Source organism: Desmodus rotundus, chromosome 4, assembly GCF_022682495.2.
Source record: "Desmodus rotundus isolate HL8 chromosome 4, HLdesRot8A.1, whole genome shotgun sequence".
NCBI lineage: Eukaryota > Metazoa > Chordata > Mammalia > Chiroptera > Phyllostomidae > Desmodus > Desmodus rotundus.
Window position 1 is genome coordinate 67,136,201 of NC_071390.1, and position 23,034 is coordinate 67,159,234.

The 23,034-nt window shown below is 46.9% G+C and overlaps 1 protein-coding gene across 3 annotated transcripts in view; it reads left to right on the forward strand.

Annotated features, from left to right (window-relative positions):
• Positions 1-22,480, forward strand: part of WDFY4 (WDFY family member 4) — a 353,171-nt gene extending 330,691 nt beyond the window's left edge. For 2 of the 3 annotated variants that reach the window (XM_045196058.2, XM_053922799.1), the window contains exons 55-62: positions 2,747-2,894; positions 3,926-4,110; positions 4,345-4,503; positions 8,145-8,324; positions 10,255-10,437; positions 12,843-12,927; positions 16,546-16,657; positions 17,390-19,499. In XM_045196058.2, the coding sequence (XP_045051993.2) occupies positions 2,747-2,894; positions 3,926-4,110; positions 4,345-4,503; positions 8,145-8,324; positions 10,255-10,437; positions 12,843-12,927; positions 16,546-16,657; positions 17,390-17,456 (1,119 nt within the window). In that variant the 3' untranslated portion in view covers positions 17,457-19,499. Of the gene's footprint in view, positions 1-2,746; positions 2,895-3,925; positions 4,111-4,344; positions 4,504-8,144; positions 8,325-10,254; positions 10,438-12,842; positions 12,928-16,545; positions 16,658-17,389; positions 19,500-21,227 lie in introns of those variants that run through there. The other variant, XR_008426691.2, reaches the window with a different exon arrangement.
• The last annotated feature ends 554 nt before the right edge of the window (positions 22,481-23,034 follow it).

Sequence of the window (23,034 nt, forward strand, 5' to 3'; positions counted from 1 at the left end):
ATATCCTTTGTCTTCCTTTATCAAATAAATGAGCTGGGGTGGGGGACAGGGGAAAGAGAAAAAAAGAGAGAAAGTACTTGCTCCTAGGATGGGAGCAAGAGAGAGGATTAAACAGGCAAAATGGTCTCTGATCATCTGCCTGTGCCTTCAATATCAAAGCTAACCCTCAGTTATCATCAGGTGTTGATGAAAGTGGTGCATTATTCATGATAATGATGAAGACTACATCCATCTCTGATGTATTTGATGGCACTATGATAAATCCACAGGATGTAATTATATATATCCACTCGCTAGAAGTACCTGAAAAAGTGCTCAGGTACTAACATTTGTTGAGTGCTCAAAAGTACCTGAAATACAATTAGCACTCAACAAATGTTAGTTCCTAGTGTGGTTACCTCATTGAATTCTCTCATAAGCTCTGTGTAAAAATAATTACTCTTTTATAGATGAGGAAACTGAGGCTCAAAGAGGCTCAGTAAATAATTTGCCCACAATCGCATCATTAGCAGGGGACAGAGGTAGAGCTCCAGCCATATCTGGCTGACTCCCAAATCCATGTCATATTACCACCATGGGAGAGCACATCAGTTCTGCCCCCCTGGGCTCCTGGTGAAATCACAGGGATCTCACATGAGCCTATTGCTCCCCTGGCTCTGCTCCCTGTCAGGATAGTCATGTAGCAACATGAGGCTGTGCATTCATGTTGACGCTCTGATGAATGGTGTGCAGGAGAGTTGAACATGTACTTAATTGATTCTGGCTCTGTTGATCCTCAGACTTAGTGTAGATGAATTTTATCCTTGGCACAGCCATCTGGGTTTACAAGCATAGCCCCCCAGCTGGGGACCCAGCCTGGGCAGTCAGGAGTCACACTGAGAAATGAATGCATAAGACCAGCCAATCCTAGGACCAGGACCATCCTAGGAAACAGCCTTCCTTACATGAAAAGTGGACAGGATCAACTCAGTTAATGCAAAACTGATAACATCTTTTCTGCCTCGTCTTAGGTGACATGCTTGTGTTTACTTAGCTCTTGTAAGGGGACTATGGAAGGTCCAGGTCTTGAGGGTGACTTGAAGAATGGATGGTACATCCGAATGTGGGTTTTCTCAGGGAAGGCTTGGTAGAAAGGAGAGAATTTCAGGAAAGAAGCTTGGGCAGCCTAGTGGTTTTATTTATTTCATTTAAAAAATAGAATAATACAGATAAAGCAAAAAAAAATTCAAAATAGTAGTCACTACCATCTGTGTGCTGTGTTATGTATTCACAATCCTGTTCATAAGGAAAAATATTTTTACATCATGTGATCATGGAGTACACACAATTTTAGATCCTGATTTTACTTAGTGATATATCGTGTAAGCTGTTAAAAATATTTATAAATAATTATCAGAATTAGAATTCTCCATGTGGTCCCAGCCTGAAGACAAGGTTAAAGTAGTTCAGGCCTTGTCTGGTGTGGCTCAGTGGATTGAGCACTGGCCTGAGAACCAAAGGGTTACCAGTTCAATTCCCAGTTAGGTCACATGCCTGGGCTGTGAGCCAGGTCCCCAGTTGGGGAGTGCAAGAGACAACCATACATTGATGTTTCTTTCCCTCTCTTTCTCCCTCCCTTCCCCTCACTCTAAGAGTAAAATAAATAAAATCTTTAAAAAAATGGTTCAGGACTGTGCACTGTTCCATCAAGAGGCTGTGCCTGCCAAAGCTGTGACAGTGACCAGTGCTTTAGTCATTCTGCTGTGTAAGGGGGTGTTCTTTACTTAATGCTCATCTAAAGATCATCACCCTGATTTCTGTTTCTGTTGCCACCCACCGAGCTTTACTAGGTAGTCAGCATGTGATGGAGGGCTATAATTGAGCCAAGGCTGCTCTAAGGCCCCCAGCTGCCCACGGAGCCCCACCTCTGCCTGTGTGCCCAGCTGAGGCCATCTCCCACCTCAGCCCCTCCAACATGGTACCCAGGAATGTGCCCACTGGCTAAGGAAAGCATCCTATCAAGAACTCAGTCATGGAGGGAGGGGATGTAGAGGACTAGAGCTGCCCTCTCCCACCCTCTCTGGCCTAGCAGCAAGGATTCTGCCAGGCAGCACAGACTTCACTTCCTCCTTTGCCTAGTTATGCAAAAAGTTTGGCATTAGGGACAATTTGACAATAGAGATCTATGAAAAATAAAAACAAGAAAGGCCTCTGATGGGGTTTGCCTGTGCTCTTTGAAATATTTGAATAGAAGCTACTAAAGAATTCTGTGTCCAGATGGATACACCTGCAGAGAGTGTGTACGGAAAGGGAAAATGCGAGAAACAGTAGCAGCAAATGAAGAGAGACATTGATCTGGGATGGGGAGAGGGCCATTCTGACCCCACAATATGAAAGACAACTGTCATGGGGACCAGGGGCTCCTCATTGAGGTCATGCTTTTCACAAGCAGCTTGGTGAAGAAGACAAATTTGGCAGCCAGGAAAGTTATGCCTGCCAGTACTACACTATGACCTTGAGCAAGTCGTTACCCCTCTCTGATCCCCAAGCCTTTCATCTCTGACATCCAACGGTTTAACTAGATGGTTCTGTTCATGCTGATTATGCCCACCCAGGTCAGGAACAAGCTCAGCTCAGGCAGCACCCAAAGCAGAAGGGCAGCTGCAACTTGCATACACACAACTCCTCTGCCTGTCTGCCTGTGTGCCTGTCTACCTGTCTGCCCCTAACGGTCTGTGCATGTGTGCCTGTCATCTTGTCTCTCCAGCTCTTTACTAAGCCCCACCCAGCCAGGACAGCTGTGGGGAAGCCTTCATCTGGAAAGGATGTCTCCATACCTTCGAACCTGCCCAGCCACCCACAGCCCTTTTTCTATAGCCTGCAGTCACTGCGGCCCTCCCAGGTCACAGTCAAAGGTGAGTATCTGGCCCAGCTTAGTTTGGCTGTCTGTTCCAGAGTTGTCCTGTCAGTGACTGGCATTCCTCTGGAGCTTCAGGGGCACAGATTGGCAGGAGCTTGGGTCCAACTGTGTCTCTAGGCCTAGCAGGAATCTGGGAAGGCCTCTGCTCTCACAGTGTCCAGGATGAATTTTGTCAGACCCTGTGTGTCTGTCTATCTGAGACACATACATACACCGCCCTCTTTCTCTTTTTTTCTCTTTCTCTACATTTCATGCACACATACACCCCTCCTTACCTTCAAAGCTGAATGGTGAAGTCCAAGGTTTCTCAAAGGAGAGCTGCAACCTCCTGTCCTTGGTACCTGCAGTCTCTGCTGCTCCTGAGTACCCAGGTGGGCCTGCAGCCAGTTAACAAGATCATGTGCCCTTGGGAAGATGGCCTGGGTGTGAGTTCCAGCCCTGTCACTTCCTAGAGAAGCTGTGGGTGGGTAAATTCTGATATCTGTGCCACCCTGGGGTGTGCACTGATTTGGGGAAATTCCATTACATGGGACATTCTGGTTCCAAGGAATATAAAGTAAAATTTGTTGTAGTTTTTTGCTCTGAAGTCCAAGAATGGTGTCCTTGGCACATCCAGCCCTGCTAGACATGGTGCCTGGGAAGGGCAGGAAGAACAGAACCCCCCAAAGCTCCTATGGTTTTGTGCCATCTGCCTCTACAACCTTGGCCCCTCCTCCCTTACCATCACCCCTTAAGAGACAGTGAAGACCCACATGGCCACACTGAACGTATTTGCTAAGTCAGGGATGGAGCCTGGGACCAGGGGACAGCCTCAGGGCCATGGGGCTTGCTGGAGGCCAAGATCTAACGTGGTCCCTTGAGTAAGGCCTCAGGGCGAGCCATTACAGGTTTAGCCTTGGCCAGCCATTCCTGCCCAGGTTCCTTCTTTGCTGAGTCCAGGTTGCCTGTTCCTGTTTTTTTTCTGGGCCCAGCTAAAGGGGGTGTTGTCCTTTGACTATGAGCTCCACCATACTAACTGGGGAGCAGATATGTACCTTTTCTCTCTAGGCTCTGAATCCCCCAAAGGTGCCATTGGCCACATTGTCCCCACTGAGAAGACGATTCTGGCCGTGGAGAATAACAAGGTGCTGCTGCCTCCTCTCTGGAACAGGACCTTCAGCTGGGGCTTTGATGACTTCAGCTGCTGTCTGGGGAACTATGGCTCTGACAAGGTGAGTCGGCCAGGGGACCAGGGCAACTACAGGTCTCAGCCTCCTTCTGGATGGGGCAGAGGTGGTCAGAAGATGGGTGAGCCTAAAGTAGGCACAGTAACCCATGGCCCAAATCTTCCACGTAGCTCTGCCCCTAGCCTGGGAGTTAGAGGGTTCATGTGACTGTGCCAAGGGCACTTGTGGGCCGAGCCTCCAACCCCATTCCAAGGAGTCTATCCTATTTGTCTTCCACAGATCCTAATGACATTCGAGAACCTGGCTGCCTGGGGCCGTTGTCTGTGTGCAGTGTGCCCATCCCCCACGACAATCATCACCTCAGGGACCAGCACTGTGGTGTGTGTATGGGAGCTCAATGTGGTCAAAGGCCGCCCAAGAGGCCTACACTTCAAGCAGGTACAGTGCCTGGGCAGGTGTGGTGGCTTGGGCAGGTATAGTACATAGTGCAAGGGTACCTTGGGCAGGTACAGTGTCCTCACATGCCCCAACTTCCTGACCTCAGAAACAGAGAATGAAGTGAGGCCCTGAGGGTGGCACACAGCTCTGTGTCATCCGGGCACCATTCCATGCCCATGCACAGTGCATAGGGCTGTGCCAGTGAGATTGGTTTCTTTGCACTAGAGAACAGGTTTGAGCATTTGCCATGGGCATGTTTATGTAGGTAACCTTATTTCACCCTCTCAACAGCTCTGTAAAGTAGGTACCATTGTCATTCCTACATTGCTAGTAGGGGAAAAAAATAGGTGCAGGGAAGTTAAATGACTCATCCAAAATCACAGAGCCAGGAAATGAAAGACAAGAGTGGTGGTGGCAGGAGAGCAAAGCAGACGGGCAGGGCGGGGATGGTCTCACCTCACAAATAGCACTACTCCTAGTGATAAGCAGAATGCTATTCACTGTTTACGGAAGACTCCACACAGTCTATTTTGTAAAGCAGGTATTATTATTCTACTTTCAGAACTGACACTCAGAAAGGTCAAGTTTGCATTTTAATCTAGGTTTATCTAACTGTAAACCCATGCTTTTTCCCTGTGTACTCTTCAACCTGCCCAAGAATATCACTAGGGGACACTTCCAACTCTAAAATGCAATGCCTTTTTACATCTGTTTTGTAGTAACCATATAGCTCTAAAGTAACAAAAACCAAAATTAATCATACAAACAGATCACTGACCAGATTTCCTAAACTGAACATGTTTCACTGGAACTAATCCTGAGTTTCTCTGGGTGTTCCCAGGCCATCCCAGCACAGGTGTGGTGTGCACTGGGCACACAGTAACCATGAGGGAGTTAATCAGTCCTGCAGAGGTGGCAGCACCTGCTGAGAGGCAGCTGTGCAGGTCAAGTGCAGGCTGCCTTCCCTTGACTCTCAGAGGAGTCCCCAGAGCCAGCCTCAGAGCTCCAGCCCTTTCACATTTTCACATTTCTCCATTCTATCAACTGCTGTGTCAGAGGTCTGGGTTTTTATTCCAGACCTAAGTGAAGACTCTGTGCATTACTCACTCTGTAGACTGTCCTCCTTTCCCAGCCATCAGCCTTGGGAGCCAGGGAAGCAACCCTTCCACCACTGCTCCAAGGTCTTGTTCACTAGTGAAGATGCACTGTAAAAGCCCGGCACTGACAGCATAAAATGTAATTTATCATCCCCTCCTTGTTCTAAAACAAGAGAAAATAGTATGGAAATCCTGCATGTTCCTATTTCCTAGGCAAAATAAAATCCTTTATCATATGCCTACAGAGGCTAACATGGACTTGGGCATCCCCCATACTACCAGCTGCTGGGAATTGGGGGCCTGCCTCCAAGTTATAAAGAGAGACGTCGTCATTAAATAGTTTCATAAACAGTTTTTGAAAGTGTTTTACTTTAAAAGATATTACGCCATTAAAGACAAATTTCAAATTTACTTCTAAGTAGAAAAATTTTCTGCAATCCCTATAAAAGTTTTCATTGTTACATGCTACCAGCCCAGATATACACATTTATAGCATTCTGTGGATACCATCGTGTACATATGTTTATTCCATTTTCACCCAGCCTATCAAATCATTTCTGCTTTTCTACAGTCTCTATAATTTACATTTCATTTGTTCCATATTATTTTATTTCCATAAAATTACATTTCAATTGTTTTATGTCAATGTGCCACAGTTCTATAAACCATTTCTTCTAAAGCTAAACAATTACATTGTTACCAAGCTTTAACTATTTTGAATAGTGACACAGCAAACATCCTATGTAGATTGCTGTTTGCTTCTGATTGTTTCCTTAAAATAAATTTTTAAGAAGCAAAATTAGGGAGCAGTGACATAATGCTTTCTGTAATGATTCTACAGATTTATGGTGCCTCCAACCCTTAATTAGGAGGACCCATCTTACCACACTGTATCCAGCATGAAGAATTATTTTAAGAGGTTTTTATTTTATTTAATTTTTGCTACTTTAGTTCTGCCTAAGATGATAATGAAGTTATTTTAACTGACCATGTAGACAAGTATTATTCTGAGGAACAACAGGAACTGATTGAGGACACATTTAAAACTGCTATCTACCTTCCCTGATTTCCCAGGCCTTTCCAGATGGGGTGGTGCTGGCTGCCTCCTACTGCTTCAGTTTAGGCAACAAGCCTCGTGTAGGTGTGTGGTGCCCATGTATGCAGGCTGGTCCTTCACTCGGCAGCTTCTGGGCAGACAGCAGCAGATGTGGCTCTATTAACAAACAACAGGCTCAGAGCTCCTCTCTCTGAATCCTCAGCCCTATTTCTGGGCCTCCTGGCCTTCACTCCTTGGAATCACTGTGTCCCCTATGGTTAGAACTTAGTCACCATACTTATCTCATTCTGAAAAGACAACCAGAAAGTTCCTGTCAAATCCTCTGCTTTCCTCTATTCATCTAGACAGTTTCCATTTTCCCAAGATGACCCAAATGTTATTCTGTGGGTTATGCCCAGAACCTTGCCAGTACCATCCAGCTGGTGCCATGTTAGGTTCCACTGAATACAAACAGAAATCTGAGGCAGAATTTTTAATTGCTGTGACCAGGCAAAGTGACAGTTTTGACCCAAGTGAGTGAGAGGTGGTCTGTGCAGAAGACGGAGGTTTACCACATTTCAGACAGCCACCTCCACATTTCTCTGTCTGATTTCAGAGGGCAGCAAGCATGTGTGTGAAAAGCAGTTCACATCAGGCTTACCAGGAGCCTCCAGGATGGTTCTGGTGGCAAAGGCAGCATTACCAGTGGCAGTTCCCAAACCCCCAGGCACGAGTTCTTAGGGAACAAGCCCTCTGGCCTGGTATGGACACAAACCATGCATGAGCCAGGCCAGACCCTGCACAGGCCATCCTGAGGAGCTGAAACTGAGGCCCTGAGTTACCCACTGCCACATGGCCAGACTGGCTATGAACCTGGATCCATTGGACTTGAAAAGTCACATCATTTTAACTATGACCTGAGCTCCCTGCTTTCTTCCAAGTTTAGTTTCCAGGGTTGCATGTGTTTCTGAGGTCCCTTTTTTTATTTCCACGCAAACTTGAATGTGTGTGAAAATTCCCCAGAAGGTTTGTGAAAACCTGGGTTTTGAGGCTCTACCCCCAGAGTTTCTAACTCAGTAGGTCTGGGTTAAGATCCAATAACTTGCACTTCTAACAAGTTCCCAAGTCATGTTTATGCTGCTGGTTGGAATGTACACATTGTAAATCAGCACCCTTGTGTATTAATAGTAGCACATGCTGCTTCAGGATGAGAGACAAATATAGGCAATACAGAGAATAAGGGTGCTGCCATGTCTGCTTGGGTTATGATAAAAGGGCACCAGTCCTCCTAGCTGGACCTCAATGCTGGAGATGGATGGAACTGAGGGGGCTGCTATAGACACATAGACACACGGGCACACACATCCTACAGGCTTTGGAATCACTGAATCATCCAAAATCTGTTTCCTCATTTGGGGCCCAACAGTAAAAGGGAGGGTGGAGTATCTCACCAAGTAGCTGGATTGCTGGTCCCTTTCATAATCTGTGGTTCTGCCTTGTGTCTCTAGGCACTGTATGGACACACACAGGCTGTCACATGCCTGGCAGCATCAGTCACCTTCAGCATCCTGGTGAGTGGCTCCCAAGACTGCACCTGCATCCTGTGGGACTTAGACCACCTCACCCATGTGGCTCGCCTGCCTGCTCACCAGGAAGAAATATCTGCCGTGGCTATCAGTGACTTCTCGGTGAGGCCCCTTTTTCGTAATGGCCCCTTTTTCGACATGTCCTTGACATGTCTGTGAGCCTGGGTGCTTGCATGGTAGATGCTTCCCCTAGAGAAGATCCAGAGGCAGAGAGATGCTGACCACCCCAGCATGCTGATAGGGCCCCAAATGTGTACAGCATTCTCTACACAGGCAAAAATGGAGCCATTAACATGTGCAGCATCTGGGTCTAGAGTTTACTTTTTGCTCTCTTATTTTTCTCCCTTGGCGCAGTGGAGGAAGCAGGAGGTTTCTGTTCTGGCATGGGCACTAGGGAGTTGGGGCAAGAAGTTGGCTTTGATGAGAGATCCACTGGGCTTAACTAATTCAGCTTGTTGACTGCAAACCAGTGTTGACTTAGCTGGTGCCTCTGGTCTCCATGGCAGGAAGTGCTTATGCCTGTCTCTCTATGCTGACCACCAAAGACAAGCCTATCAAGAGCACGTGTGTGTGTGTGTGTGTGTGTATGAGAGATAGAGTTAGATAAATACATATGTAAATCTCAGTGGGGAGTTTCTCCTAAGCTAGAATCTACATCATAGGGCAGAGGTGTCAAACTCATTTTCACTGGGGGACACATCAGCCTTGTGGTTGCCTTCAAAGGGCCAAAATAATTTTAGGACTGTATAAAGTAACTACTCCTTAACTGTTAAGGAGTTGAAATCACACTCAGCCCTTTGAAGGCAACTGCAAGGCTGATATGGGTCCCAGTGAAAATGAGCTTGACACCCCTGTCATAGGGTATAGAGTTCCCTGAAAATACAGAGGCTCTACATCTGCTATAGAAAACCCCGGGGCCCTTGGACATGGATACAGTAGGAAAGGGGAACATAGGGGAGGGGAGATGAAGGAGGAGATTTCTGGGCCAACTTTGGCCAAAAATGATGCCCCAGGTAGGCTTGAATCCAAAATGAATGCATGTTACATTCCTTTAAATAGATGAATGGATGAGTGTGGGGTGGATGGATAGACAGGTGAATGGATGGATGGATAGAAGGATGGAAGGACACTGGGTGAATAGCTGAATGGGTAGATATATTGGGAAGGAGCCAGCCCTGCTCTGCGATGAGTGACGAAACCCATAATGAGTGATGTGCCAGATGTCAGAGAAGTCTTATCAGGACAAATTATTGAACTCAACTTGTCCAGGAGCCAACTTAGTTTACTAATCACCTGCTGGTCCTAGTGCTCAATACTGGGCAGACATGGTTCCTGGCCTCAGACACAGCATAGCAAATCATTGAGGCAGGGACATGATGGAGCCCAGCTCAGGGAGGCTATGGAGGGCACAGAGCTACCTACATCCCTTCTGTGGGTAATGCAAGGCTCAAAGGCATGATTCTTTGAGTCCCTCTGACTGCTCTACTGGACACAAAAGTAGACAAGCACTTGAAGAGCAAATACTCTGGGTAGAAACATTTTAGAAGCTGCAGTGAGAAAATTTCTCCTCAGAAATTCCCTCCAGGGAGATACTGTTCAATTTTATGAGCCACGTGCAGTCATTTGAACATCTGTATTCTGCTTTATCTCAGGCAATGTCCAAAACTTCTTGGGGACAGGGATGGCCAACCAGGTGTAAGCCCTGTGTCCAGAGCCAGAGGTGGACACTGCCAGGGAGAGAGTTGTGAGAGGAGTCCAAAGGGTGAGCCAGTCAGTGGTGCAGGGAAGGCAGTACCCAAACATATGGTTACAGGATATAAAAAGCTAGGAATTTACACTTTTGGGAAAGCAGAGCAGGCCTGTGAGTCAGCTAGGAAGAAATGAATGTCTTAGCAGGTCTGGGAGTCCCTTGATTAGTCTTCAAAGGATGGCAGGGTAAGGGTGCTTGGGTGTACAAACTGAGCAGCTGAGCAAGTGCATGACGGGCAGGCAGTAATCCAGCATGGGGTGACGCCAAATCTCACTGCTGCAGGGCACCATTGTCTCCTGCGCTGGAGCCCATTTGTCTCTGTGGAATGTCAATGGACAGCCCCTGGCCAACATCACCACAGCCTGGGGCCCAGAAGGAGCCATAACCTGCTGCTGCATGGTGGAGGGGCCAGCATGGGACTCAAACCATGTCATCATCACTGGAAGTCGAGATGGCATAGTCCGGGTAGGTGTGGCCTGGGCAGAATGAGGGCATCGTAAAAGAAATGTATTCATCTTTATTCTGCTCACTTCCTCCAAGGGTCTGAATCTGCAACTGCATTTGAAACCATTCCGGACCAGGTCCCTATAGCAAGTGAGGGCAAAGACAAGGCTCTTTCCAGGCCAAAAGTTAAATACATTTTTAAATTATACATACTTTATATACACACACACACACACACATATAATGTACATTATACATATTATATATAATATATACTATATAGAGAGAAAGAGATCATCAAGAAACTATGTATATAATATATATAGAAAGAGGGGGAACATCAAAATACTGAGAAGGAAAGAGAAATACTGAGGTGAAAAGAATAGAATGGGAAAAACAAAATATAGATGATTTTTCTGAGACTGACAGGGAAGATGAAGGAATGAGTAAATATATATATATACATACACACACATGTATATATGTGTGTGTATATATGTATGTGTGTATATATATATAATTTTATATATACATACACTCATATAATGAAATAAACATTTATACAAGGTATGAAAGTTGAATGGTCAGATGCACAAGAACAAAGCCCAGTGCTGAAAAGAGGTATTTTGAGTATCTATTAATCCATTTACTCAATTTCCCATCCATCCGCTAATTCATCTACTCATCCAACTGCTTATCTCTCTCTTTACTCATCTATTCATCTAGCCATCCATTCATCCATCGAATAAAAGACCCACCCACCTACCCAACTATTTATCTCTGCTTGCTTCCTTCCTTCCTTCCTTCCTTCCTGCCTTCCTGCCTTCCTCTCTTTTTTTTCATCCATCTATCTATCCTCCCATCTAACCACTTAATACATACATCCATGACTCTATCCACCCACTCAACTATTTGTCTAACTACTCATCTATCCATCCATCCATCCATCCATCCATCCATCCATCCATCCATCCATCTATCCATTCACATAACAGTCATTGAGCTCTGGCTCTGTGCCAATCACTTTATGCAAGCCATAGGACACACTGAGAGTAATGATAAACATGTCATTGTCTTCAAGATACTCACATTCTAGAAGAGTAGACAAACAGAAAATACATGTATGTGGCTCATTCTATGATTAAGATAATCAAAATGTGCCATGGGTCCTCTGAGGAGGGCCATGAAGAGGGAGACCATCAAGGAACTGAGAAGGAAAGAGAAACACTGAGGTGGAAAGAATTGGATGGGAAAAACAAAATATAGGTGACTTTTCTGATACTGACAGCAAAGATGAAGGAATGAATAAAGATAAATAACTAAGAGGCTTACTCAAAAAACTCTCAATTGAATTTAACAGTTTATGAAAGGAAATATTAATCAAATACTACAAGATATTCAACAAAATGCCCATTGAATTCTACAAGCATTTTTGAGAGCTTGCTGTGTGCCAACCTGGCCTTGCCCTTCAAGGTCCTCCACTCTCAGTCTCAGAGTAACCATGGAGATGATGCTTCAAGAAACAGAATGGATAACATGGAGGACATACCAACAGGAGACATCAATAGAGACATCAGAGAAGGTGGCATTTCAACTGATTTCTGAGGATAAGGAAAATTCACAGAATATGGAGAAGGCCATGCTGGCTGAGGGGCCAGTGAACAGGAGACAAGGCTGAGGAGGGTCCCCTGAGAAGTCCCTCTACAGGACCCCATCTGTGGGCTGTAAGGGACACAGAGTCTCTGCAGAAAACAGGGTATCCTGAGCTGGCTGGAATGTGAAGTGGGGTATGGTCCACACCATGGGTCAATCAGAGGAGCCTGGCTGGCTGAACATGAAGTGCATTTCTTCCATGGGCCCACCACTCATTCAGCTTGGTAACTGAGCTCTTGGTATGGCCCAGCAGCATTTAAATGGAAGCTGGTCCTTGTCCTTCAGTGGCAGAAAGTCCAGACTCGGCAAAATGAGAAGACATATGTGTTCAGCCTGAGTGACTAAAGGCCAGGCAGCACTCTTAGAGACTAAGGGCCAGATACAGAGGACAGGGAGGCCCAGTGGCTGAGTGGTGAAGGAGGCCTCCAGAGATGATGGCAGAGGGACAAGATGGAATTAGCTAAGTAAAATGATAATAAACAGGCTGCTGAGTCTCATCCCAGCAGGTAAGGGGTTGGGGGGGAGATATACTATGCACATGGGGTGGAGAGTAAACTCGTTCAAGCTGCAACTGTATTTGGCTAACCCTTTGCACATGGAAGCTGGAGCCTAAGTAATCTTTTCCCCAAGAATCCATTACTATCAGAGGTGAAAAGGTGCCATGCCCTCACCCCTTCCCTGAAGGATCCCCAGGTATGAAAGGATGGGATGGGCCCTGGGCCTACAGACAGGATCATTTCCCCAGCCCATGGTGTTATCTGTTTTCTGGGCAGATTTGGAAGACTGAGGATGTGAAGATGTCTGTTCCTGGGCTGGTAGCCCCACAGGAGCCCTCGGCTCAGCCTGCCAGCCTGAGAGGTAACTGTCCTACTAGGGGTGCATGCAAGGTGCCTTTGCCTTACTCAGGCCTCCATCTCTCCCCTCCTCAGCCTGAGGGCTGTGGCTCCACCCAGGCTTTCAGAGCCCAGGGAAGCCATTGATAAGGACTGGGGAGACAGGAACACAGTTTACTATGAGACACTGGTGGAAAGTGAAGCTACATGGAGAAGCTCTATTGAGTTCCTGCCTCATCTTGCAGGGACCAGTAAGCTCTGGGGTGCTGCTTGGATGTGTGAACAGTGGTGGTGGCAATTGTCAGGGCCTCCTGAGTATCAGGAGAGGGACACAACTTGCAGAGCTTAATCTGATGATCTCCATCTGCCTGGAGGACTCTTCAATGTCAAACTCCCCCCCCTCACCCCCAGGGCCTGGGTCCAGCTGGCTACTTGCCTGGAGAGCCAGGATAAAGACAGGAGCAGGGAGGGGCCTTGCCTTATCCATAGGGATAAGAAGTGGTTCCATAGGCCCCAGACTGCCCTTTTAATTCTGGTTCAACCCAGCCAACTCCCCATGACAAATTTCTCAACTTGGCTCAGGGGGTTGTCTGCATCAGCATTACCCAGGAGGTTTATTGAGATGTAAATCCGGGCTCTGTTCTCAACCCAACTCCTGGAAAAAGATTGGAGTTGTTAGACTTTCTGTGTCTATCAAGTCCCCAAAGTATGCCAAAGTGAGAGAACCACTCTTCTGGAGGAGAGCCCTCTTTGGGTTGCAGAGGAGGTGACTGAAGTAAGAAAATCTGCTCTACCTTCTGCAGTCATGACCACTGGCTCTGTTGTCACCATCGTTACAGAGCTGTGAGGGCGAGAGCTGACCATGAGCAGTTCCACTGTGCACACTTGCCATGCATTCTCTCACTTCTCATGGCAGCCCTATGAGGTAGATATTACTATGGCAGCCATATGAGAGATAAGGAAACTAAGGCACAGAGGGGTTCAGTAACTTGCCCAAAGTTACCCAGAAGCATATGATTACTTTCACTCTCACTTGAGCTGCCACCAGAGCTGATGTGACCTCTGCCAGTTCATCTCAACACAGGTAGTGAGTATCATGTAACCACCATCACCACCACCACCAGACCTTCTCCCTAAAATGAGCACAAGCACAGACCTCATCATCACAACTACCACCTCCCAATGGCCCTACCACCACCTCTTCCAACGCAACCTACCTTTCCTAGTACTGTCTGCATCAAAGATTCTGGTCCATAGCATAGACATCTTTCTTGGTGCCTTTGATGGAAGGAGACATTCTACTAGGAAATAAGAATTCTGTCATTATGAGGCCTGCTGGTTTGTTCTGCATCCCCAGACCCATAATAAACCACTGGAGAGAATTTTCCAGATTGCTGAGGGCTGTCTTTGGAAAAGAGTAACCATATTCAATTAGTTTATTGCTAAAATGTACTCCATACTTCCTTGATTAATTTAGTTGTAGATTTATGGATTCTTTCTTCACACAAGCTAACAGATATTACTCAGCTCCTACTAGGTTCTAGGGTGTACATGGGAATAATTTCCTTCAAAATAATGCCATCTGGGAACCCTCATCAACAATTTGGGCTGACCCAGAGTAGTGAACTCACAAGAATTTACAATCACATTCAGTTCACCAGTCCTAGTATATCTAAGGCCCTTCAGGACCACAAGGAATCAGCCTATCTCACAAAAGACAGGTGAGGCTTAGGCAAGAACTCACAGCTCTTCTTTGGAGAGCAGGCAGCAAATGTCCTCCCCTATTTCCACCTGTTTGGAAGAGATAAAGCACAGGTTCTCCTTCTCTAGACTGGTTAAGAGGCAGTTCTGTGGGATACCTGGATGAGAGCATGACACTCTAGTCTACAGCTCTACTGTCCTCTTCTGAAGCTATCGAGGTCCAGTAAGCTAAGCTCAACTGATGGTTGGATTTCCGGACAAAAATGCTTGCTGGATGAGTTGGTGGATACATGGAGGGGCAGATGAACAAAGGGCACCTCAGAGACACTACGTTGGTTCTGGAAGTGCCAGTGGATTCACAGGTTTCTATTCAGAATCAAGAGTTGGGGTGAGGCTGTGTTTATTGGTAATGAGGTCTACTGAGATGAGAAGCAGGAAAGTAGGTTCTAGACCTAGCTTTCTCTGGCCCTTAATTTCCCTCTCTGTCAGGTGGAGGTATTTTCTATATATCGTAACTCATATAGAGATGAAGACACAAAAAATTATAGACAAGAATCTACTCAAAAAATGTAGGTAATTACTGTCATTTCTCAGAACTCTAAGAAACTGTTCCCCTAATATACCAGCTGATGACATTAGGGAACTTACAAGCTGGCTTCAGGCCAGCGGGTCCATATCCTTTTCTTGTTGTTTGTCCTGACCTGTGGTCACCACTTCCCCATGGATTTAAGTCCCAGGGTGTGGTTACAGTTCACAGGAGGATTAGGATAAAATGACAGGAGGGCACAGAGATAGTCATAAAAATCAGGCTGAGCCACAAGTTAGAGTTAGCAAACCCACATGCAAATCTAGAAACCTAAGCCAATGGAGGTCTTGTTGTTCTCATAACATTGTTCAAATCTGTATTTTTGGAAAGGACCAGTACTGGGCATGACACATGGATATTTGCATATGTATTCTCCTGTTGTGTATATTACTATATTCCTCAAATGTCAAAAGGGGCAAAAAAAAAAGGAGATCCTTAAAGATATTAAAGACAGTGCATGTGTGTGCACACGTAATCTAATTTCTGTCTGGAATTTATTTCTTTGTCATTGGCAGCAGGACCAACCCAGTTGAGCACAATTTATTTTAGGGACCACCTCATAGATTTTGATTCAATCTGGTATATAAAAAGTGCTCAGGGAAATCTGGTTGTTTGGACTTTTCCACAAACACAAACAGTGCACATGCTTTTCCTGGTGTACAGGCCTGTCTGCATGCACAAGGAGCCATCCCCCACCCCTAACTGGGGACAGCTGGGGCAGTTGCATCATCCTCTTCCTTACTCCTGCCAAGTGACTTCACAGGGACAGACCCAGCTCATGTCTGGCCATCTCACCCTCCACATCGAAGGAATTACTGTCTGCCCCCAAATGCGGCCATTAAAATGAGTAAAGTAACAATCATTGAGTTATATTTTTGAAAAAACATTCTCAGCATTTAATTATTGGCTGTGGTGTGAGAGGATTTAGATAAGTTGATAAAGCCAACTTTATGTAATTTATTTTTACTAGGCAATTATGGGCTGCATTACCTCCTGACAGCGAGGTATTGTGGGGCATGTTATTAAACATAAAGCCAGTAAACATTGATGAACAATTTTGCTGAACTAGGCATGCAATTTAGAAAGCAATAATACACAAATCCAATTTGGTACACAATGGATACTGCAGCACGTCAGCACATGTAACTATCACAGCCTGCAAATTAAATTGGGGCGGCCCTTTTCGCAACAGCACAGGCCAAGATTAAGTATATTTTCCCCCTCAATTTAACAAGTTGCTGACCACAAATATAAATATGTGTGTATGTGTTTGCGGCCCTCTGTGTGGATGTACACGTGAATGTGTGTGTGAAGCTACTTGGGTTTTCTAACTACATTCTCATGCAATCCCCACAGGCCACAGGTGGGAGAAGAACCTTGCCCTGTGCAGAGAGCTGGACATCAGTGTTGCTTTGACAGGAAAGCCCAGCAAGACCAGCCCTGCAGTGACAGCTCTGGCCATGTCCAGGTAACCACAGCTTGGCTCCTCGAGTCCTCCAGCAGAGGGTGCTGTGACCACCCTAGGAAAGTCTGTGTCTCTGCTCAGGAGCCTGGTCCTAAGTAGCCTCAGGACAGGGGTCAGGTGGGCCCGCCATGCACAGGATTCAGGCCAGGTGACCATGTATGGCCATAGAAATTGTTTCTTAACACACACATTTCTGCCCTCTCTCATTGAATATCCATGAATTCATAAAGAAATCCAAAGATTAAAATATATTGCTTTCCTAAAGAGGAACTTTTTCCTGAGGGCCACTGCCAATTGTAATATCTAAAGTGACAGTTATCCTACATTACAGAAAATGCCTTTTGAGGGCTCTAAACAAATGTAGAACAGCCAATGTCAGATGCTCCATAGGGTCCTGGCTACACTTCTCACAGGACAGGACAGGAGGCAGCTAGAGGTATTGGAAAGAAAAAGCCAGGGCCTCCCCCTGCTCCCTGGGGCCCAGGCTTCTTGGATAATCCCCCAGTGCTTGGGGAGCCATACCCCTCTTAGTTCAAAAGTACCTTCCCTTACCCCTCATGGTCAAAACATTCTCCGGTCTTCCTGCTCCCTCCCGTGCCTCAGGTGGAGGTAAGATGCAGGCTCCAGGTGTCCCTGACTGAAACTTCCATGTTGGCAATTTCCTGATTGCCCACTGGGATGAGCAGGACCACAGGCTTGACTCTAACACTCCTGCCTATTCTTTTTCTTCCCCAGAAACCAGACCAAACTCCTTGTAGGTGACGAGAAGGGGAGAATATTCTGCTGGTCTGCAGAAGGGTAGGAAGAAGGAGATGGTGGTAGCCCCGGCCTGGCAGTCGTGGCAGCTACTAGGATGACACAGTGCCTGGGCATAAGGAAAACCTCAGGGTTTCCACTCAACACAGCTGCTGAGGATGCCCAGTGGGACTATGGCCTTGGATGGCACAAGGATGCGCTTTTACAAACAAATGAGAGCTCGTTTTGGGGTTCCTGGGAGCAGTACACTGGAAGCCCAGATTCTCGGATGCCACCTGCAGACCAAATCACATAGGTCTCACCTTTCTAAACAGCTTATTGCACTGAAAAAAAATGTATTGCTTACTGAAAAATAAGGGGAAATATTGTACTGTCTTTATTTTATTAAAACAACTACTTTCCAATATAAAGAGCTCTTGAGTTGCCACCCTTTTCCACTCAGGTATTTGCATCTCTATTCTGAGAAAGGCAAGAAGGCCCCAGGGAAGCACCACCCTTCTTCAGCATTCCTCAACCCTCCTTGGAATTTGGCTCCTCCAGTGTGGTCTTGCCCATCATGCAGAGCCTCACGGAGAATGAGGAGCCACTCTCAATAGGCTTCTGTGTCTGAGGCACAGAACACAGACATGACGCTGCCCACTGCAAGCATAGGGAAGTCAGCCTGGATAGACACCCCACCTAGGCCTGCCTGCCTTGTCTCTGCACCCCACAGCAGGTGGTGAGTCCTGGCCAGGCCCTGGTTTGGCAGGCTCTTCCCAGGGCACATCCTTACATGGAGGTCAAGGGCCACAGCCCACATGCTGATATTGAGCTGGAGCTCATCCTGGGAAAATATGACAGCTATGTAACTTTTGTTCTACATGTGAAAATACATGGCAAGTAGATAGTTAGTCCCTCTGAGGAATTCAGTACCCTCCAGTGTTTGGCTCACCCTTGGCTCAGTCACTGGGCATTGGAGGCCTCACCGTCACTCTGATGTCTTCTTCCCACCCCAGCCCTCAGAACTCCTTGAAGAAAATTCACCTGCCTCTCAATATCAAGCCCAGGTGGGTGCAGAGGGACTTGGGTGGCTAAGCTCAGCATCATCTACCCTCCCTGAGATTTTCCTTCTAGGGTATCCTAATCATTACTATATTCCTCTAGCTATGCAGAAGCCCCACAGGCTGACACCACCCAATTTAGCGTAGGTCTGGGGATGGCAATAAAATGGACTCGGTGTCTTATGGTGGGGTTAATTTAAAGAAAAATGAGAAATAAGCTATTTCTAAAATAGACAGTAAGGGACTGTTAGAAAATAGGGACCTATCTGTAAACTTGGAAGTATTTGCAAAGGGGAAGGTAGAGGAGACACATCTCAGGTTCAGGGCACTGACTCTGGGTAAGGAGGGCTGACCCCAGGCCAAGGACAACCACCCCCTGCACTGTCTGCCTGAGTTATTTGCAGACAAGCCATTTGCAATCTCCTCATCCATCTGGGGCTACATCAGAGGACCATAAATTGAAGAGTAGAGAGCACAACTCGCCAGGAAGGCCAAGAAGTGGGGTCATAAACATCAAGGCTGGGCCTGCTGTCATGTTTCAAAACATGATTCACAGCATGTGTCCAAGGCTGAATGGTCTGCTGGTCCAAAGCTTCTCTTGGGCACATTCATTCAACAAGCATTTCCTGAGTACTGACTTTTGCTTCCCAATACCATGGGGAAGATGGGGGCGGGGGGACACTGTAGGGTCTTGTTGCTGGTGTTTGTGCAAACAAGACTTGACTTGAGGTGGAAAAGCTATAGGGAGAGATATCTCATGCCCTAGGGGAGACAGGGCATTCTGGCTGTCTTCCTTCACTTGTATGTCATGACAAAGGGCCACAGGCTAGGCAGTGTAAACAACAAAGTTGTCTCACTATTCTGGAGGCTACACGCCTAAGATCAAGGTGACAGCAGGGTTGTTTTTTTTCTCTGTCTTTTCCTTGTGTCCTCACATGGCCTTGCCTTTGTAACTGTGTCCAAATTTCTTCTTTTTATTAAAACACCAGTCAGAATGGATTGAGTGCCACTCTAATGATGTCATTTTAACTTAATTACCTCCTTAAAGATGCTATCTCCAAATACAGTCACATTCTGAGGTACTGAGGATTAGGACATCAACACTGGAATTTTAGAGGGACACAATTCACTTTATAACACTGACTGAAGCAGGTGGCCTTAGAGTAAGATCTGGGAGGGCAGATATAATTTGGTCTTGTTAGGATGAAGAGTAGGGTATTACAGGAAGAAGGGACAGTATTGGCAAACACACAGGACACAAGAGCCCAGAAGTAGAATGAACAAATGGGCAAAGATGGGGGGGCCAAGTGGAGGCTGGCAGCAAGAGAGGCTATTGCTCTGAGGCTGTGGGGGCTGGAGGGAGGTGATGGGGCAAGGTGAGTGGGAGTGATGGGCAGAGATGGACCATCTACCCCACAGAGCTATATTCCCAGAGCCCAGCTCATAGATGTTCCACAAGTGTTGCTGAAGTATATGAATGTGCAGATGAATGAATGAGCCATGGTCACAGACATTTCAAAGTTGGTGTTTCTGGGAGTAAAAAAGTATCTCTGAGTGATGGCAGGTCCAGGCAGTAGGCCTTTCATAGTGGGGTAAAGCAAAATGGAGTGAAGGAGGTGGGAAGATACTCAAGGAAACTGGTGGGATGTCATAGTCTGGGACCAGGATGTTGTAAGGAATGACGCCAGCAGTCTGAGAGTAAACTAGTGCCATCCATGGAGCTGGGAGCAAAAGAGGCACCCATGGGAAGAGGAGAGGGCATTAGGCAGAATGTGCTCCGAGAAGGAAGCAAAGGAGAACTGCAGAAGACAGGCTCACTGTCAGGGCCCTCCTGCATCTGTCAGGTAAGATTCGGGTGACTGCCTGGGAGCAGCCTCTTTCCTTATGGCACTAAAGCGAGATCCTGGCATTTCACTAGGGCCTATGGTGCACTCCTCCAGGGCCAGTTTTCTGATACCTGGAGGAGGGAAGCTGCTCCACACACAAATCCAGAGGGAACAGGGACACCCAGGGCCTTCACTGCAGACCTGGTCACACCATAGGCTCCAGCAGGGTTAGAAACAGAGTTTGCTGGGGAGACAAACAGAGCAGGCCTGGGATGGAGGCACAGAGACAAGGCCCAGGGGCTAGGTCATTTAGTGCTGAGATTAAAGGTTCTTGGCAACTAAGGGAACAGTTGGTTCCTGCTGGTCTCAGTATTTCAGAAGCTGGCCAGCCAAGACAGGAGTCTTTGATGGTTGTCAGTGGTGGAGAGAAATCCAGGGCAGAGGCCTGAAGGTTGGGAAGGGGAGGGAGAGAGCAGGCTGTACACCAAGGTCCCCAGCAGAAGAACAAACTGGATCAGAGGCCAGGAGCTCTGGCTTCCTGGGCCAAGCTGCAAGGGCCACATAGGTCCAGGCATGCCAGAATCCCAAATCCAGCGGGGACCAGGAGACCCCAGAGCTGGATCAGTTTAAAGGTGTCCAACCACAGTTTGGTATCTAGAGAGTGAATGTCAGGACTGGTGTCTGCAATGAGGGTCATGGGTAAGAGCAAGGTCAGACAACCAGGCAGCCTGAGCCCCATTCCCTGTGTCCTCACTTCCTGCCAACATTAGCCTCACTTTCTATATGTATAAAATTGGATCCCAGTGTCTACCTGATGGCTTGTTATGAGATTAAAATCATATCTGTTTATTTTATGGAGGGATGAAGCCAATGACACACTGACTATCAATGACACTATGCAGTCTTCAACAAATCACTTACACATTCACTCGCCAGTGTTTTATTTTGCAGATCCAGGCCCCGTGGCAGGCCCTGTGGACAGAGAAATATGTGCCTGTGCTTGGAGTAGTTCCCTACCTGGGCTGGGGAGAGGCTCAGAGAAAACACGAGAGGAGGCACACTCTTGTGCCCAGAACTATACCAGACTGGAGCAGGAATGCTCGCACAGGGATGGTACTGCTTTCGGAACATCTATAACACAAGTCCAGTCTCAGACTCCTGGTCCCCCAGACTCTGGACCCACTGGCTGGAGCAGAAGCCACAGCCTGCATGTGAAACCATTTCCCAGACGGTAGTGATGCAGGCTCCAGGATCCCTACTTGGAGATACTTAGGAGTGGACAGTGACAAGGCATCATGAGGATGGAGTTATTTGCCCACTGCTGCCCACCCTACAGTCTCAGGACAGGTGACTTGTGAGGGGCTTTCCTGGCCTCAGGGATCAGGGACCCCCAATTCCACTCACTTCCATGAGCTCAGTCTGAGACAAGCAGCCAGGCCCAGCTCTCTCCCAGCTGAACTTCTCCCCATCATCTCTTCTTAACAACTGTGAGGCCAGCCCCTACCCCAACCCCACCACTGAGATGGCTGAGGGCCCCCCCTCTCACCTCCACGAGCAATGCCATAGACCTTGCTCCCACCCTGGGAAAGTCTCAGCTGTCTTCATCCAAACAAGTGCTTCTTTCCCACCCATTCATCATGGTAATGCTCACCCTGCCCTCTTTCTGTGCTCTGAGCTCCAGGGAGAGAAACCCAGGCTCCTGAAAGCCACTCAGGACAACTGCCTCGCCCAAAGAGGCAGAGAACTTGAGATTGGATTTGAGCACATTAACATGCAGCCAAAGCAGAGAACATTTGGGGAGAAATAGACTCTTCATATGAAAATCGTGATGAAATTTGTTTAGCATACAATCAAATCTCTCTCAGTCCAAATTAGTTTTGCTTTAGTAACTTCTAGGTACACATGACAGACTGGGATCTGATGTGTGTGTGTGTGCTCACATAAGAGTGTGTGGTTTCCATCTCACACTTACAGGTTGCTGCTTCAGCACCCCCCATAGCCACTTTAGTAAACAGTGTTCTCCAAATTGTCTCCTTCCCCCATATCTTTGAAAGCTCGAAACACTCTGTTGCCCTGCACTGAGATCTCTTTCTGCCCCCAAACTAGTTAATACAGGGAAACCCCTTGTCCAAGACCCTTCACTACCATTTGCCAAAAATGCTTTGTCATAAATAAATCACTCAGTGAAAGATCCAGAGTGCTCAATGCCCCAGTGTCGTGCAGAGCATACATGGTAGCCCTGCTGTTGCCACACAGGCATCAGACACTGACCTCAGAGTGATGGCTTATGTTAACTATCAATTCATGCAATTGTTCATTCATATTCATACATCCATTCATTCACTCACTAGCATTTCCCAAGGATTCACTGAGTGACTATTCCAAGTCAGGCTAGGCCCGATGGAGAGAGGCTAAGTCTGGACACAGATGCCTGAAAACTCCTAAGAGCTCATGGCCACAGACCCTCTAACTCTGCCATATCACAGATAAGGGCCCAGAAAAGGGACTTGTCTAAGGTCAGCAACAGAACCTGGTCAAGGTTCTAGGCCAGAGCACACCCTCTGTAGCACAAGGCAGCCTCATGTTCCTTGGGCTACACAGACAGGTTGAAGTCTAAACAGCCTGCCTCCAGGCCCTAGAGCCTCAGGGCCCTTCCCTGCTGGCCAATGCCTGGATTTCAAAGAGCAGCTGCTCCCCCCACCCCACCACAAAACAAAAAGGATTCTTTTGGAGGAATAAAAACAGGAAAAGGGTTAGC